Source organism: Solanum tuberosum, unplaced genomic scaffold, assembly GCF_000226075.1.
Source record: "Solanum tuberosum cultivar DM 1-3 516 R44 unplaced genomic scaffold, SolTub_3.0 scf00150, whole genome shotgun sequence".
Classification (NCBI taxonomy): domain Eukaryota; kingdom Viridiplantae; phylum Streptophyta; class Magnoliopsida; order Solanales; family Solanaceae; genus Solanum; species Solanum tuberosum.
The window spans coordinates 611,632-629,137 of NW_006239073.1; the positions used below are offsets into that span (position 1 = coordinate 611,632).

General features: G+C 35.6%; 5 protein-coding genes across 9 annotated transcripts in view; 3 read left to right on the plus strand and 2 right to left on the minus strand.

The window, feature by feature from the left end:
- Window positions 1–2,145, plus strand: part of LOC102581769 (uncharacterized) — a 10,443-nt gene extending 8,298 nt beyond the window's left edge. For all 4 annotated transcript variants that reach the window (XM_015311047.1, XM_015311046.1, XM_015311049.1 and 1 more), the window contains 2 exons: window positions 803–899; window positions 1,762–2,145. In XM_015311047.1, the coding sequence (XP_015166533.1) occupies window positions 803–899; window positions 1,762–1,787 (123 nt within the window). In that variant the 3' untranslated portion in view covers window positions 1,788–2,145. The remainder of the gene's footprint in view (window positions 1–802; window positions 900–1,761) is intronic.
- Window positions 2,146–2,520: 375 nt separating this feature from the next.
- Window positions 2,521–5,446, minus strand: LOC102582540 (glutathionyl-hydroquinone reductase YqjG). Its single transcript, XM_006352668.2, has 3 exons — window positions 4,554–5,446; window positions 3,563–3,812; window positions 2,521–2,987 (listed from the first exon to the last, which is right to left on the minus strand). The coding sequence occupies exons 1-3, from the start codon at window positions 5,354–5,356 to the stop codon at window positions 2,796–2,798; spliced, it is 1,245 nt and encodes a 414-aa protein (XP_006352730.1). The 5' UTR covers window positions 5,357–5,446; the 3' UTR covers window positions 2,521–2,795.
- A 649-nt stretch (window positions 5,447–6,095) lies between these two features.
- Window positions 6,096–7,972, plus strand: LOC102577734 (ribosomal protein L17-like protein). Its single transcript, NM_001288036.1, is given in 4 exon segments — window positions 6,096–6,132; window positions 6,224–6,508; window positions 7,473–7,514; window positions 7,789–7,972. Coding segments are annotated over 4 exon segments (423 nt in total). The 5' UTR covers window positions 6,096–6,119; the 3' UTR covers window positions 7,872–7,972.
- An 805-nt stretch (window positions 7,973–8,777) lies between these two features.
- LOC102577781 (succinyl-CoA ligase [ADP-forming] subunit beta, mitochondrial) lies at window positions 8,778–14,845 on the plus strand. 2 transcript variants are annotated; one of them, XM_006352671.2, is made up of 13 exons: window positions 8,778–8,863; window positions 8,941–9,062; window positions 9,554–9,664; window positions 9,763–9,874; window positions 10,893–10,957; window positions 11,872–11,949; window positions 13,036–13,110; window positions 13,206–13,358; window positions 13,501–13,635; window positions 13,751–13,915; window positions 14,112–14,234; window positions 14,428–14,499; window positions 14,627–14,845. In XM_006352671.2, the coding sequence occupies exons 2-13, from the start codon at window positions 8,961–8,963 to the stop codon at window positions 14,699–14,701; spliced, it is 1,266 nt and encodes a 421-aa protein (XP_006352733.1). In that variant the 5' UTR covers window positions 8,778–8,863; window positions 8,941–8,960; the 3' UTR covers window positions 14,702–14,845. The 2 variants fall into 2 exon arrangements, with proteins under 2 accessions (XP_006352733.1, XP_006352732.1); XM_006352670.2 differs by lacking the exon at window positions 8,778–8,863 and having other exon boundaries at window positions 8,884–9,062.
- Window positions 14,846–15,275: 430 nt separating this feature from the next.
- Window positions 15,276–17,482, minus strand: LOC102583753 (CRIB domain-containing protein RIC6). The gene is made up of 4 exons (XM_006352672.2): window positions 17,004–17,482; window positions 16,529–16,632; window positions 16,326–16,416; window positions 15,276–15,940 (listed from the first exon to the last, which is right to left on the minus strand). Exons 1-4 carry the CDS (start codon window positions 17,059–17,061, stop codon window positions 15,525–15,527), a joined length of 669 nt encoding a protein of 222 aa, XP_006352734.1. The 5' UTR covers window positions 17,062–17,482; the 3' UTR covers window positions 15,276–15,524.
- Window positions 17,483–17,506: the final 24 nt, after the last annotated feature.

Consider the following 17,506-nt stretch of genomic DNA (forward strand, 5'->3'; position numbering starts at 1 on the left):
CCAACCCCACTCCTGCAAGAGAAAACAGAAAGTGAAGAATGAAAATCCATATTTTCTTATTAATAAATAGCTTGGAAGATGGATGGATGCTTCTCAACTCTAAGTACTTTTAGTCTAAATAATGTGATTTATCCGTATGGTGCATCTTGATATAAATAAAATCACCAAAGAATATAGAAAAGAAGGGATATCTGTCAGTTAGGTATTTGGAAATTATTAGATTAGTTGTAAAGGATCTTCTTTCTTAACTTTGAAAAATACAGTTTCGTCCATTAGTAGTACTACAACAAGTACACCTCAATCCCAAACTAATTGGGGTCTACTATATGAATCTTCTATATTCGTTCTGCTCTATTTGGACCTTTTATTCTGATATACCTTCATCACTAAACTGTTAATTTGAGTGTTGGGGATGAAAGTTGATTATTTGAATTAGTTTCTCGGATATTGTCTTTCTGTTTTATTTTAAGAAAGTCCTTAATTACTCAACTCTTAAACAAGCCAAGTAATATGAAAGATGGTCAATTGTAATGCTCCTAGAGAAAAAAATAAGCACTTTTTTATCAACATGTTCAATGGATCATACCAATTCAATGAAGTTCAACAGAGAGAAGATGGTAGTCAAGAGGTTGACTCTGTCAAACTCTGCTGATGTGACATGAAAGATGAACAAGTAATGGTGTCTCAACGTTTATAACATATCTAGTTTTTAGAAGGATGATTATGCCTTCATTCCACGTAGCTTCTTTTTTAGATATTTGACAGTATATTTTTTGGACAAACATTGGATTGGTTCTTGCAGGATTATGGTATTGATTTCGATGACCACGAACATCCAGTGAAAGCATTTAAATGCCAGTGTGGTAGCAAGTTCTGCCGAAATATGAAACGTCCAAGAAGTAAGTGTTATTCCAGAGCATAAGGTTATATCGTTGTTGTAACAGTTAGGATTTGTAAATCAAAGTTTCCATCTTGCTTTGCTAGTAAAAGTTGTTAGCTGCTGCATGGATTTGGACATAACTTGGCTGAATTTTCAAAAAGAATATATGCTATTATATACTCCAATTATTGTTCTCGAATATAACAAGAAAAAGAACTTTTAGCATTGAAGATTTTCAAATAGGATATTGGTAGTCTTGGCTGGAATTGGTGTAATGACATGTCCAAAGCATGACTGATCATTTAATTCTGACACCATATTTATTTCGCATTTTCATAATTGACTATAACTCAACCAAAAGGTATGATGTTTGATGAAAAAAGTCTGTATAATTTTAGGGAAAACTGTTTGTAAGATGGAACAATGACGACAATGTAGGGTGGATAGGTAATATTTTGCATTTTACATATGATGAACCCTTAGCACCTCCTGTAGTGTCCCCTGATTCTTCAATAAAGACTTTGCTTTTGTATCACACACTCTATTTATCTTCAATTAGGCACCCAAGGATGCTGCTAATGGTCAATGAAGTGGGTGTAAACTTTGGAGATTAGGGTCCATTCTTGCAGAGACAAATCTTAAGTTCTTTTTTCCCCGTTGTCTAAGCCTTGGTGGAGTTACCTGGTATCTAAACCAGTGGGAGATAGTTGGAATTGTTGAAGTGTGCACTAGCTTGCCTGGACATCATTGTTATCAAAAAATATTTATCTTCAATCAGCCTAAACTATTATTTTCAATATTCGACCAACTAAGTGGCCATGCATGATAATCATAGTCGAGTTTCATGCTGTTAATCACTCAAGTGTCATGCTATCCTGTAGGAACCAGAGCAAGGAGAGGATGGTGATTATTTCCAAACAACTTGTTGGCTGATTTCTGGCCTTGGGTGATCAAGAAAGCTGCTATGACTGGAAGTTTGAAGACTCTGATTATCTAGAATTTTTGTAGGGTTCTGGTGAACTTGTGTACACTGCAGAAGGGCCCACATAGTTGTATTTGCAGATCCTATGGCGAATATAAGCTTTAGATTTGCTCCCTTGTTGTATATAAGAATCTTTTGGTACATTTGACTAGATGCTGGAGGAATTGGCTTATGTTGCCCCCCCGCATGGATACCATAGCATAATGTGGTCTAGACCATGCATTTAGCTTTAAGACTCGGTCCTTAGTTTTTGCCCTCTCATTCTTATGCCTACATTATTGCAGCTTGTCTTGCTCTTTCCATTTTGAACTACTATTTCTGCATCTCCCCGATCAAATCCACCTACATTAGGGTTACTCGTTGGTGGTCGATCAAATTTGATAGATTCACCCTCGGAAACAAGTTTTGGTCCTGGAGTCACTTTGTCCGTGTTATTTGTCTTTATATATTGAATTTAATCATGTTACATTTTCATTCTGCTCACCAACAAAACTTCCATACAAAATGGCAACACAAGAACTTCGCTGGGGTTCATCATCCAATAGAAAAGGGCAACTTACCTTTATGCAAAGAAAATCAACCTGATTCTTTAATTATCAACACTTCTGCTACCCCTTTCGTAGACGAAGACAGGTATCAACAATTTTGATTTCACGAATGAATAATTCCTCAGTATCTTATTCAGTTTGTACAGAACATTTTCTTGTGCATCAATAGAAAAGAATTGTATCCATATTTTCGTAGGATTGCCGATTGATATAGGAGTTGCATGCCTCCAAGGCACCTAGTGGAAGATGTAGTATGTTGACAACAAGTACACTCTTAACTCTATATATACAATTGTACATTCAAATAAGTATATACACAACACAAAAAGACAACAAAAAGTTGGACTTGACGATGCCAGAATGAGTAATGTCCTTGCATATGAATTCAAGAAACAGAGTGTTGCACAACTTTTGTCTCCAATGACAAGGAGTCTCTATTATGAGGTTTAGAGAGCACTTCATCCTCACAACCACTAGGCATAATGGGATTAATTCCCCCTGGATTCAATGGGAACAGAATCTTGTAGTAACCTTCCATTATTTGCCCCATATTGCAAGTTTCTGCAACCTTTGGTATCTGTTCAACAGTAAAACACTTTCTTAAGCATACATGTGACTTGTCATTGTTAGTTCAAATGATCAAATACTATCTTTTTGATAAATAGTTTTATTGCAAAACAATGACAATGTTTGGAGCAGTTTGTGAGCAACAATTTCAACGGATACCTACTATTTCTCTCCATCATAGGTACTGAGACTGAATAACTTAGCATACAAGTTACAATGACTTATAAGCTGATGAAAAAAATCAACTGGCACTTTTTTGTCTTTGTTGGGACCTGAGCCTCTATTCTCCTATCATTGTCATTTACTTCATCAATCATAGGCTACACCCTTGGTTTATCTGGGGTTTGCTTAAGCCAAATAGTTCAAGGGATTAAGCACTTCAGTAGCAAAAATATCACCAAACCATCTAACTGTTTATCACAAACATATGGCATTTATGTAGATAAAATGTAAAAATTTACTATAAATGGAATACTCCAATTTGTTTAGTTTCTTTCTCTGTCCTATTCTGCCAGTTGATCGAGACACCACGTTCAAATGGCCCTTTTTCCTATCGGACATATGCAAAGAATGGAATTTAAGTACCTGATAAATGTCTCTGAGATATCCATGGAGGTTGGTGAATTCAATGAGCTTCTTCTTGGTACATTTGAAGAGGACATTATAGACCACATCAAACCGAATCAAAGTAGTGAACAAACACACATCTGCAAGTGTCAAAACATCCCCACACAAATACCTCGATCCCCCCAAATGATCCTCCAACATTTCTAGTGTTCTAAACAACCCCTCTGCTGCTTTATCGTATGCTTCTTGACTTTGTGCAAATCCACACCTACCAGAACATAAGAAAGGCACACAAATTACTTTTTGTTCTTCTGAACTTGTACATCAAATTGTGAGTAATAGCCATGAGATTCCTAATATCGTGCTAAGAATAGATAGGATTTTTAGAAGTAAACGGCATTGCTTTGATAAGAAAAACTATACAGCACAACCGAGTATACTCAACATTCAATGTGAGTTCATTCAACCAATCTTGGTAGGCAAAGTCAGTCACGGTACTTGTACTGAGTAGAATATTACTCGATATAGATTAATCAAAGTGTATGTAAACTGACTAAAAACAACTTTTTATCTCTCTCTATGTCAAACCACATGACGTTCACTCGTCCTAGACTTCCCAAAATGTGATACCATTTCATTTTTACACCAATTCTATAGTTAGTAATAACACAAAATCATTAATTAACATTTAGTAGCTATTATGTTTACAATATTTTTTTACTGTCAAAATAAAATCTTAAAATCTATCCCTATACGCACCATCACATAAAATGAAACGAAATGACTAACTACGAGGAAAAAGGAAGATCCAAGTATACTCCATTTTCCAAAACTACACACTAAAAACTTCTTATCCATTACATCTCTATTTTGGCCACTATCATTAACATAATATGTAAGCAAGTACATAGACACAATTGCAAAAATTGAAACGAAGCAAGAAATTGGGAAAAATAGTCCAAGTATACTCCTTTCTACAGAATTACACACAAAACAAAAGGGAATTTACCTGTACACGCCATTGTTAACGTTTGGATAAATTATATCGTTCCATTTTCGAATGTCATCTTTCAATGCAGGTGGTGAAAGATCCAATTCAGGATTCCCTGCAATTTCATTCAAACCCGAATTGAAAAACTCAATAATATCATAACTCTCATTACAAAGCACTTCCTTCTTCTCCATGTCCCACAACATTGGAACAGTTGATCGACCACTATAACCACCTCGTCTCAGCTTATAAACTTCTCTCAAGGTTTTACACCCATTAGCTTTATCCAAACTCGGAACAAGCTTATCCTTATCCGGGTCAGAAAAAAAACGGAATTCCCAAGACCCATCAATACCCGGAGAAGCAATTGAAACGGGTACAGAATCTTCAAGACCCTTAAGAGCTCGAACAATAAGAGTTCTGTGTGCCCACGGACATGGAAGGCCTACATAAAGGTGGAGGTCTTTCGGGGAGACTTTCAATTTGGGATTGGAGTATAATCGAAATTGAGAAGTGGGTCGGGTGTAGGATCCGGTTGGGTCTGATGGAGCGAGTTGGGACATCATGAGCTGCCAAGCCGTGGACCAGGTTGAACGGACGGTGGAGATGAGGAGCTGTGGGGGGAGTGATGGACCCCATAGAAGCTTAGTGATGGTGTTTATGAGGTTAGTGTTTGAGTTTTGGTTAAGTGACATTCTTGGAGTTGAGCTGCATAGCTTAGTATGAAGAATTTTAGGATATTTGAGTTTGTGAGTTTTTGATTTTGATGGAGGAAATGGAATGGAGATAAAGGAGGAGATATGACTATGAGTAGAATACATTTTTTTTGTTTTTGTATTTGCAGAAAGTTTTAGGAAATTCGGAGGGGGTGAAGACTGAAGACTGAAGACTGAAGAGGAGTATTGGGCTGGGCTGACTATATATGTTGCATACCTCAAAACATACTCATGAATTTTCAATTTTTCTCTTTTTATAAATTGAAATTTCAAAACATTTACTCTGGAGCTAAAAAAAAAAGAAAAGAAGAAGAAGATGTTAATGTCACAAACAATAGTGTAGCATAAATAACTTACACAGTTATAGTAAACATCTTACAAAAGCAACAACTTAAAGTACTACTCTATGGATCATTTACACGTTAAAAATTAGAGTTTAATATAGCGTAAACGATATATGTGGTTATAGTGATACAATTTACTTCATAATAGTATGTTATTGTCAATATTATATATTGATCAATACATTTTTCTTTTGTTTATGTAATATAAAATAATAGTAAATGGCATGTAAATTTTCACTTTATTCAAGGTAATTAAGATTTCATTTTTATCAGTTTTATAAGTAATTGTTTTCTAATCATGGATAGTAAATAGTCGAAGATAGAAAAATCAAAATATTCCTACATTGGGCCAAGCGGGCCTTTTTACTTTCAATAAACTAATGGTCCTAACAAGCTTGAGACTGCAATGGACCAGAGCCCAGTAAGTTAAGCTGCATATAAAACCCTAACGCATTCGGCTGCCATTCCTCTCATTGTTAGGGTTTTGGAGATAGAGAGTGAGCAGCTGAGCAAGACCGGCAACAATGTCGAAGAGAGGTATCGCAACGATCGTTTTACTATTATAGCTTCACTTAGTCTTAATTTACTTATCTAATTTATGATTCGATTTCTGAAAATGTATATTAAGGTCGCGGAGGTTCCGCGGGGAACAAGTTCAGGATGTCGCTGGGTTTACCCGTGGCAGCCACCGTCAATTGTGCTGATAACACCGGAGCAAAGAACTTGTACATCATTTCGGTGAAGGGTATCAAGGGAAGGCTTAACAGGTTGCCATCAGCTTGTGTGGGTGACATGGTCATGGCTACCGTGAAGAAGGGTAAGCCCGATCTCAGGAAGAAGGTCATGCCTGCCGTCATTGTTCGTCAGCGCAAGCCATGGCGCCGAAAGGACGGTGTCTTCATGTACTTTGAAGGTATATTTGCAAATCATTGATTGATTTTTGTTGTATCACTAGAATTTGTATTCTGTTACCTAGTTATGCATCTTTCAATTAAAAAAGGCAAATTATAGTTGCCTTTTTAAATGATACTCTACTATGGTGTTTTTTGCTATGCGTTTTTGTTAGAATATTTACCTTGATAATCATGTTTTAGAGATCATTTTAGAGTGTTGAGATAAGCATTAAGCTATTTTACTTATGTGTATCATACAAGGAGAAGGATTCTTTAGGAGCATAGTGTTTTGCAATGTATTTCCGAGTGTTGAACCATCAGAACGTCTTGGTGGTATTTGAAGCAAATGATGTATAGTAAGAGTTGGTACATTTGCTAGGAAATAACTTCTGCCCATTGTGAGTAAATCATTGATTACTTTTTGCTGGAAAATATACTCTATAGACAGATCATTAACAAATGAAAAACAGAGTCTTGAGTATGACTTATGAACCTTTAGGGTTTGTTTGGTAGGATGTATTATAGAATCTAATACATGTTCTAGACACGGTATTATTCAATCCTTTGGTAGGATTTTGAGCCTATGTATAACTAATACCTATTCAGTTTTATAGGGTGTATAACTATTTACATAAAAACCATGGTTTTAGCAAAAATCTGGGTAAAGATTAAACTGTCCTTAGTACGTCAAACCAAACAGCGGAGAGGAAGTAGTTACATCATAACTAATCTCATCATCCCAGCATTACTAGTACACCTTATTCAATTCTATTCTTTTACACTCTACCAAATGGCCCCATGTTGGATTAATACTTTTTGGCTCTCGTGTACAATACTGTGCTGAGCTACTCATAATTGTTGAAGAAACTCCTGTTTTTGAGGTTCTTTAGCAAAGTCACGTCAGGAATATGTAGGCGTATCTTACAACATACATAAAAAAATAAAAACTTGTTATCTGATCCTTTGATTTTTTTTCTTATACAGATAATGCTGGTGTAATTGTGAACCCCAAGGGAGAAATGAAAGGTAACATATATTTACTTACCTTCCTAGACCAGATTACCTTGAATAACTTTCTTTTTGTTTAGTCACTAGCTTTACTTTGAATGCCTTTAGCTATTTCTATTTATGTGCTTGAGCCATTTGTCTCTCACTCCACAAGTCCTTTGGTTATCTTTACATAGTTTGCTAGTTGATGGGGTTCGGGGTGGTAAGTTATGTATGTCAATTAGTTTCTACTAGAAACAGATTTAGCAAGCTGTTGATGTTATGCTTATCGTGTGCTCTATTTGTCTTGTAGGATCTGCAATCACAGGGCCAATTGGGAAAGAGTGTGCTGATCTTTGGCCAAGGATTGCAAGTGCTGCCAATGCTATCGTGTAGAAGAGTTCCCTTGAGTAGTTTGAAGTTCTTGTTTTTGACAGTTAAATTTATGTTTTTGGATACCAGATTGTTTTCTTATTAAGAAATTAGTTTTACCGGTGTGAGAATTTTATATCTAGAATACATATCTATCGCACGTTTCTTCTATATTGTGATTTTGCCTTTCCAGACAAATGCTATAATCATTTCTTAATCTTAAATTTTGGACTTATATAAGATCCTATTCAGCCTGAGCTAATAAACTTTGTTTTCATTGCATTCCATTGTTCAAAATGTTACCTCAGGTATTTAGTTTGATTGGTGTACTAAATTCACTGTGCATTTTTTCATTTTTTTAAGAGTAAATGACAAATTCTTAGAGTAAGGTAATCGTCCCACTAGTATTATTTTTTTCCTCGTCTAATCTTTGGCTAATTAATCTGGATTTGCATTGAAAGTAAAGATAAGTTGAGATCATTCGAGTATCATCATATTGCAGTTAATTAGGCAATAAGTTCAAAAATTGATTTGACTAATTATTTTTTTTGAATAAGGGACACAAATATGAACTTTACTCTACTTGTATGTTTAGCATATTTGCAATATATGTTTAGCATATTTGCTTACCGAATGTAGTTTAACTACTCTATAGAGAAATTAAACTAAAATGATGTTTTAAAGAGAGAAGTATATATTCAGAAACTAAAAATTATTTTCCATTCAATCCATTCATTCTGTAAGCCTCTCAATTCATAAAAAGAACCACTAATACAATAACATTAAATGTATTTTTATTATTAAAGCATTTGAAGTCTTTTAAATACAATCTCATAAGAAGATAGGCGTAAGCTTTGAGTATGCGTACATATATTTCTTTATTTGTTTTGTATGTTAAAAAATCATATACTTTATTTATAATACTGTACCCAATATTTAATGTAAATTCCATTTATTTCGGGGGAATACACTATAACAGGGAAAGAAAAGGGGAAAATACAAGTTGGTCAGAAAAAGTAAGCTACGACTTTTATTTTATTTTTTGGTTTCAGACTTTTATTAGGGTTTCAATTTTATTGTATTTCGATCGCAGTAGAGAGGATCTGACAGAAAATGGTGAGAGGAATGCTGCGTAAACTTGCCAATCAGTCTCTTTCAGTCGCCGGAAAATGGCAGCAGCAACAGCTCCGCCGCCTCAACATCCACGAGTATCAGGTCGCCCCTCCCCTCCTATATCAGTGAAATGAGATGTTTCTGAATCTGTAAATCAAATCGCGTCAATGTTAAACTAGTTGATCCTGCTTAGTTTGTGCACATCTCATTCTAATTCGCAATAGTTTTGATCTTCTGTTACAGTTTTTGGATTCGAGATACTGTAGGATAAAAGAATGGTAAAACTTGTTGCGTTAATGGATCATTTCTAGCTGAGATCTCTCCCGTACCTTGATGGTTGAGGAGAAGCTTGTGAAAATTTGAATTAGTGGATATCGTGTAATATTGCACTCAATATCGTTTTTAGAGGCGAATAAGGAGATTTAGTACATATATATTTTCTTATAATTGTTCAAAGGTAACCAACGAGTCCACTAGAACACCAATCTTTGCCGCAGTTCTTATAATGCAGTGCGTGAAACTTTCTCATATCAAATAATGCTCCACATTTTTCATGATATATTGTTTTGAAGTTTTGCTTGTTATGATAGTAGGGAGCTGAGTTGATGGGAAAATATGGAATCAATGTACCGAAAGGTGTTGCTGTTGCTTCCCTTGATGAAGTGAAAAAAGCAATTCAAGACGTGTTCCCTAACCAAAGCGAGGTAGTTCGAGGAAGTAGTATGCTTTGTATAAGTCTGATATCTTTGCTACAGCTAATGACAGGGTAAATGTTTTCTGCTTTGCTCTTTTGGTGATTCAGGTCGTTGTTAAGTCACAAGTCCTTGCTGGTGGACGTGGCCTTGGAACGTTCAAAAATGGATTTCAGGGTGGAGTTCATATTGTCAAGGCTGATCAGGCTGAAGAGATTGCCAGTACTGAACATTCTCCTCTACTTGATTTTTCTAAAATATTACTCTGTGGTTACAGGGCAGACCTATGCTGTTATCTGCTTTTGTGGAAAAGATCCTTTGTTGCCAATGAATTTTTTCTTTAATGGGAATAAAATGAAGTTTTTTCTGTGTGAATTGTAGGTGTATCATTAGGTTTCATCAACTGTCAGAAGAGATATCTAGCTTAGTGTTTCTTACTTGAAATGAAAGCACAATTGTGCTTGACTTGATAAGATCTTTTCCCAAGAACCAGCTAGGGATGCTACTCTGGAGATCTAAGAGGTTTTAACACAGGACATAATGCTATTTTTCTTTTAGTGGCCAGTTGTATGGTTTAAAACTTTTCTGGTGGCATCTTGTGCTTCAGGTTTTCGTCTATCCTTACATTTGAAACTGATTTGTGGGCATCATTGGTTGAAATGCAAACTAGTTAAGTGACGGACCTTCAAATTGTTCCTTAAAGGGGAGATGGGGTGGCCAGTGAGGGCCTTAAGGCCATTTGTTTTCTATCTTAAAGTCTTATGCTGGACTTTTGAGATGGACAATATCAAAATTGTTTTGCAGGACTGTTAATAAGCCTCGACATTTTTATTTTTTTTTGGTAACAACTGTAAAATATTACCATAACCACCAAAGAACAGATACAAATAAAAGAGCACTTATTTCTGAAACAGAGAATAGGCCTCCCACAAACCATAACAACTAATTACATAACAAATGCTGAATAAAGTGCCTACATTTATTAGCTTTCTTTGAACTACTAAGTAAGTGTAATCTTTCACTGATTTCCTTCTTTATCTATATTACTGCCTCCTCCGTATGTACACATAAGTTAATAAGCCTCGACATTTTTGTTCTTACTAGAATATGCTTTTTTTGAGTGTATAGTTTTCTCATTGCCCCTCATGTTTTCTTTGTTTCTTAAATTGTCTCATGCTTTTTCTTTATGGTTGTGTATATTTTTTTAATGAACAACATTGTCAAATGCTTTTGGTTTCAGGTAAAATGCTTGGACAGATACTTGTTACTAAGCAAACTGGAGCTCAAGGAAAAGTTGTCAGCAAGGTTTGGATTTTATTATTTACATCTGCATTCTTCATCCATACATCAATATTTAATAGCTATTTAGATTTATCATCCAAAAGATTTAGATGTAAAGAGAAAGTTGTTTACCTCAAATATTATTTTCATGAGTTGTTATCCCCATCTTTTTAAGTATGGAGTGGTTGATAAAAGCCTGCTTGTGAGGCGCTCTAGCCCTGAAGCTCAGTGCATTGGTTGTATGCTTTGCCTCGCTTAGGTGGTGCTTTAGTGCTACAAAGGTGATAATGTGCACCTCAGTGTGAGCAGGCTATGCTTCAAGTAGGGTAGTGCTAAATGCTATTGATGGATATAAATGGTAGATGATTATATCATTATATCGATTGTGTAAAAAATGTTATAGATGAATAGTTAGTGTGTAGGAACTGAGTTCACTAATCTGTATTAGTAATATAAACATCTTTGAATTTGTAGCACAAAACTCAATTTGATTTTTTAATTGACACTTTATTTCATGTATTTAGTGTAATTGCTGCTGCCTTTTAATTTCTTGGTCTGTATAGTTTCTTTTTTTGCAGTTAGAGGTGTAAAAACTTGATTTTCTTTCCTCATTAGCACCTTTTTGGACTTAAAAACATGCCTAGTTGTGTTTTGCACAAGAAGACCAACAAACTCTTGCCGCCTTTCTGCTAGTTTTGCCTTTGACAAAATGGTGATAGTGTGAAGTCAACATCCATAGTTAAAACCGTTATAAGCATCTAATTGATTTCATTGGTTGGTGATGATAATCACAAGTCCAAACGGTTCATTTAATGTTTTCAGAAACTCAGAATTACTAATTCTACCATCAGCATCTTATTCTCAAAAAAAATATTCTACTATCAGCACCTAGTAGGATCTGCAGATTTTCTGATGCTCTTTTATCTAATTGATTGCAGGTTTACCTATGTGAAAAGATGTCCTTGGTTAATGAAATGTACTTTTCAATTATACTTGATCGTGCAACTGCTGGCCCTGTAAGTTCCATGACTTGTCGTTTCTTAAACTTGCTGGGTCCTTTGTGTCCACTTTATTGTTTTTAACGTATATTCAGAATTTATATCCCAGTCCAATGACTGTTACCCATCAATAAAACAAATAAATCCCTGTTCAATGTCGAGCCAACTTTCACTTCTTACTATTATATTTTCTAACACCACTGGGTACCTCCTCATGAGATTAAGGGGAAAAGAGAGAATTTAGCGTGAATAGAAGAGGATAATGAAGGAATTTCTCTGTCTACCTAGGCTTGGGACTTCCATGTTGGAGGTCTCAAGTTCGAAACCCCTTGCCAGCGAAAGCAAGGGGTTTGCCTTCTGGGTCGAGCTCGTCGCACCGGGCTTGCCTAGTGTGGGTTACCTCTCCTATGGTTTGCGAGCTATTGCATAGGAGCGGGGGTTTTACCCTGTGCGCACCCAAAGGGTAGCGGCTGCGGGTTTCCCTTGTCATAAAAAAAAAGTACTAATTCATTTTTTATTCTGACTGCATGGGTATCTTTCTGAATGTACAGAATAAGTAAAAAGAGCATCTGCCTGCATCATTGATTCTATTGAATGAAACCCAATTTAGAAACATGTGCCGCAGTGTGTAGCTTCTGTCCTATGAGTGGATAGTTCAATGCTGCTTGAGACTGATGCATACTAACATCAGTCATGCTTGTGTTCTAATTAGTGCTTTTTTTTTAATGAAGTATGATTGTTAATGAGAGAACCCAAGTGCTTTCATAATTCTTTATGTCCTAAGAAGGTCAGTCAAAAAGTTTGAAGTACTAGGACTTCCTTCAACTTTCAAGAGTAATTCTAATATAGATATTTGAAAGTTCAGGAAACAATATTATTCAATTTGAGTCCCCCATTATTAAATGTTTGGGGGCGGGGGATGTTGAACCCCTTAAACCTTAGCCGGCAATCTTTTGTTTTTAAGTTTTGCTGTTAAATCCTAGTACAAAATTTTCTTTGTACTTCATTAATAATCTTGATCATTTAGAGGATGTTCACTATCATATTCAAATGTTTTGTTGATCTATGGTATGAAGCTGCTTACTGTTGCCTTTTCTATTGCAGCTCATTATTGCTTGTCGAAAGGGTGGAACCAGCATAGAAGACCTAGCAGAAAAATTTCCCGACATGATTATAAAGGTTACTTTTCTTTCAATTTCATCCAAGATTTAGCAATTTTGTTTTGTTGCTATTGTTGTCAACTAATAAAAGTTCTCGGCATCTGTATTTTCCAGGTTCCAATTGATGTTTTCAAAGGAATCAGTGATGAAGATGCCGCAAAGGTTGTTGATGGATTGGCTCCAAAAGTAGCAGACAGAAATGATTCAATTGAACAAGTGAAAAAGTTGTACAACCTTTTCTGTGAAACTGACTGCACAATGTTAGAGGTAAAGCATTTTGATCATTTGTTTAGAAGCACCTTCTGGAGACTTAGCAAATTGTTCCACAGATTAAGAATTTGTAGCAAGCATGCCATTAGGAAAAATAATCTCCCTATTTATATCTAATTCTAAACATTTGTCTGGGCAGATCAACCCCCTTGCAGAAACATCTGACAACAAGCTGGTAGCTGCAGATGCAAAGCTCAATTTTGACGATAATGCTGCTTACCGTCAAAAAGAAATCTTTTCTCTTCGCGATTCATCACAAGAAGATCCTCGTGAGGTAACTCCTTGTGATGTCTTTATTTGAATGTTACTGAAAGCGCTGACTTTTCATCTTTGATGCAATTATATACAAGTTCTCATTTTTTTTTGGTTTACTCTGGTCAACTCCTCAGGTTGCTGCTGCAAAAGCTGATTTGAATTATATTGGCTTGGATGGAGAAATTGGTTGCATGGTAAATGGTGCTGGATTGGCAATGGCTACCATGGATATTATTAAGCTTCATGGGGGAACTCCAGCCAATTTTCTAGATGTTGGTGGAAATGCTTCTGAAGGCCAGGTATATGTGGTTTCTTGATAATGCAATGTGAAGAACAGTTGTCTAATGCTCATTTGCATGTTTGCCAGCTATATTTTGTAATAATTGAACAAGAGTGTTATTATATTGAAGTCTATTATTTGGCTTAATGAGTGGTAAATGTTGAAAACTTCAGAATCCACAAATGGTTGAATTTCTTTCTTGTGCTTTGGAGTAGGTTGTCGAGGCCTTCAAAATTTTGACTGCAGATGAGAAGGTGAAAGCTATTTTGGTGAACATCTTTGGAGGAATAATGAAGTGTGATGTGATAGCCAGTGGTATTGTTAATGCTGCCAAACAGGTTAGTTTTGTGTTTTTCGTGATCATGCGTCTTGGTTGGTTTGTCCAACAATGTTGTCTATTTTAGGATCAATTTTCTGTCTGTTTTGTCCCATTTAGCCACACATCAATATTTACACCTGACCTCTGTTTCCTTGAGGCTGCAATTAAGCTCCATGCATAATGTGCTGATTCTTGTGGGCTTGTGATTTAAGGTTCAACTGAAAGTGCCTGTGATTGTTCGTCTGGAAGGAACCAACGTCGAACAAGGGAAGAGAATTCTTAAGGTAAATCTTCAACTTTGGCGTCTGGGCATGAACTTTGCCTTGCCGTAACAGTTGCTAATTTTGCTGTGCATAGGAAAAGTCAGTTTCAAGTAGTAAATCACCTTCTTGCCTGGTTTGTCATGTGCAGGAAAGTGGCCTGAAACTGATTACCGCTGAGGATTTAGATGACGCAGCTGAAAAGGCAGTCAAGGCCTTAGCTTAGTTGAAAGAACAAAAAAGAGAACAAAATTTGTTATAATTCTAATTTGTGTAAGCCTTTTGATTGGCTCCCTTTTTTTGTCTGGGATAATCTGAATGTGCAATTCTTGATTTTACAATAAAACAATGAACTACACTTTTTTGTCCACACTTTGAGCAAGCTTGATGCTTCTTTTTAATTATTATTCATTTATAACATTGGCCATTTTGTACGCACCTCGGCTAATGCAGGTGGGCGGTGGCCATCTCATTTAAGAAAGCTTGTTGTTTCGGCTATAACCTAACCTTCTGATTGATGTTTCCCTACTTAGTGTAATCCATGTTGGGTTTGAGAAGGATGTATGAAACTATGTTTATATAGACTTATTAGTGGAAGAATATAAGATTTTGGATGTTTTTAATTAAAAAAAGATACTTAGAGGTCATTTTGTTCAGACTAAGTTATCTCAGATTCTATAAATTTATCTCATTCATGAACCAAATGACCCCTTATTAGTTACTCCTGTTTCAATAAAGACATTTTGGTGAATTCAACATATTTTAGTATAAGATCACTGAATTTCTGTGTCAAAACAAATTGACATGGAGGCAGTTACTACCTAGAGAATTCATATATTTTCCTTTCCTCGTATTCAGAAAGAGATTTTACACTAAAAATAAAATTCTGTATAATGAACAAGGTATGTTAAGGTTAAATTTTACATAAAATTCTATAAACGAAACTTTTCGAGATTTCCAAACATGTATGGAATTTACTAAACTATCAAAAAAAAGAAAAGATAAAATGCATTTGAATACATTTTTATTGTTATTTTTTCTTGTTTTTGTTATGAAATGATGCTTTCATTGTTTCTCGAACTCTGTACTGCACCTTCAGATACTGGATCAGATGCTGGTGGTGCAGCTGTACTAGAAGAAGTGCCTTTAGACTTGGACGATCGGGATCCGGGAACGGTACCGCCGGGGTCGGCTTCCTTGGACTTCTTTCGCCGTGATTTTTTGGGGATATCCGGCAGGTCTCTTGCCGGAGATTCCGAGCCAGCGGCCGAATCTAGCGGGATCCGGCCATGTTTGGAACCGTCAGCAGAGTCCTTCCTGTGGTGTCGCCGGGAACCCCTGGATTTTTTTGGAGAATCAGTCCCTCCGTTTTCCTTAGAAGAAGAATGACGCCTGGTTGACTTTGTTTGTTCTGGTTGATCTCCGACGGCAGAAGAATCTGCATTTCTGGACCTTCGGTTTGAATCTGAAATGGCATTGCATTGCATTCATTGCGGGTATAAAAAAAAATTAAAATAGGAGCATACAATTGATGCACAGTACTTTGTCCTTGATTTCTTTGTATGTTTACCTCTTTTGTGTTCTGAACCATCTGTTATGGGTCAGGTTTAATTTATTTATAAACCAAGGAAGAACTTTTAGCATGAAATTACAAGTATAGGGAAACTTGAGATCATTTTAGCCTGTGACAATTTTAGCGTTTAAAATAGACTTTCATGCTATATACGAGTATAAGAATTCACAATTCATTGCTTTGATCTTCTTGGTTAAATTTCTCCCCTCATATACTTATAGTCCATTTTTTACATTAGAAAATGAATCATTCAGGTTCGAAAAGTGACCAAACAAACCTTCAGAAACCCATTTAATTTCAGGATTATCTGCTGCTGGAGGAACCAAAGGTGCTGACTGAAATTGTCCTGGTCCATTGAATTCTTTCATCTACCATAATAACAAACATACAGCCACAATGAGGAAAATGAAAAAGATCAATTAAAATCATTAAGATAAAATAACATGAAGAAAAGGAAAAAGAAAAAGAAGAATTTATTACCCAGGTTGGATTATTATCTGTTGATGGTCCATCCCATCCTATATGAGCAACATGCTTTACATCTGTGGGAAAACCAATCTGTATTTCTTTTTCTTTCTCCTCATCTGCATCAACATACATATAATTAAACCTAAATGTGTGTGTATGTAGAGTGGTGATGGTGTGAGAATAAATCTGATGTACAAAGTTGCTTGACCCGGTTAATTCAAAAGGTTAAACTAAGGAAGAATATCTATAGACAGTTTAACGTATCTTAAACGTAGAAACTTGAATTTTCATAGCCAACTAGAAAAATAAAAAGTGATCCCTATGATAAAATCTTTGTATTTGATTTCGCTCTATTCATTAAAATATTTTCATAATGATCGTTAGCCTACCCGCAACCCTCCTTATATGATAAACCAAATCGTTTTCTTAAACGGCCACAAAAAAAAAACAATGAAAATTGTGATAGAATTAATGATCGTTCCCTCACCAAATATTTGAGAAATGTAACGAAGGCCTTTAAGAAGGCCTTTCACCTTGGTGGCCATCTTCAACTTTCTTTTAGGTCTAGATTTGCAAACCTTTCTTCAGTAGAAAGGAAGAAAATAAATGAAACTCATAAATAAATGAGAATATATTTGGTATTAATATTCAAACTTTGGACACAGAAACTCCAAAGATACAAAAATAATTTCAACAAATGGACTCAAACCCTCAAAACTTTTAGGTTCGACTCCTCTCTAATTATCACAAAACAAAATGCTGTTAAAGCATTCCTTTCGTCCATTTAATGGCAATGAATTGCTGGTCAATACTAACCAGACATATGTCATAAATTTAGGGATGGGAATTAACTGTTGTTAATTATATTTAAGGATCCTTCGCAAATAATTACATCTGCAAAGCTATTCCTATCCGCTTATAATAATCAAGCACATAGCTAAAGTAAATAATAATAAATCAACTTAACGGAAATATTTTTCTTTGGGCATA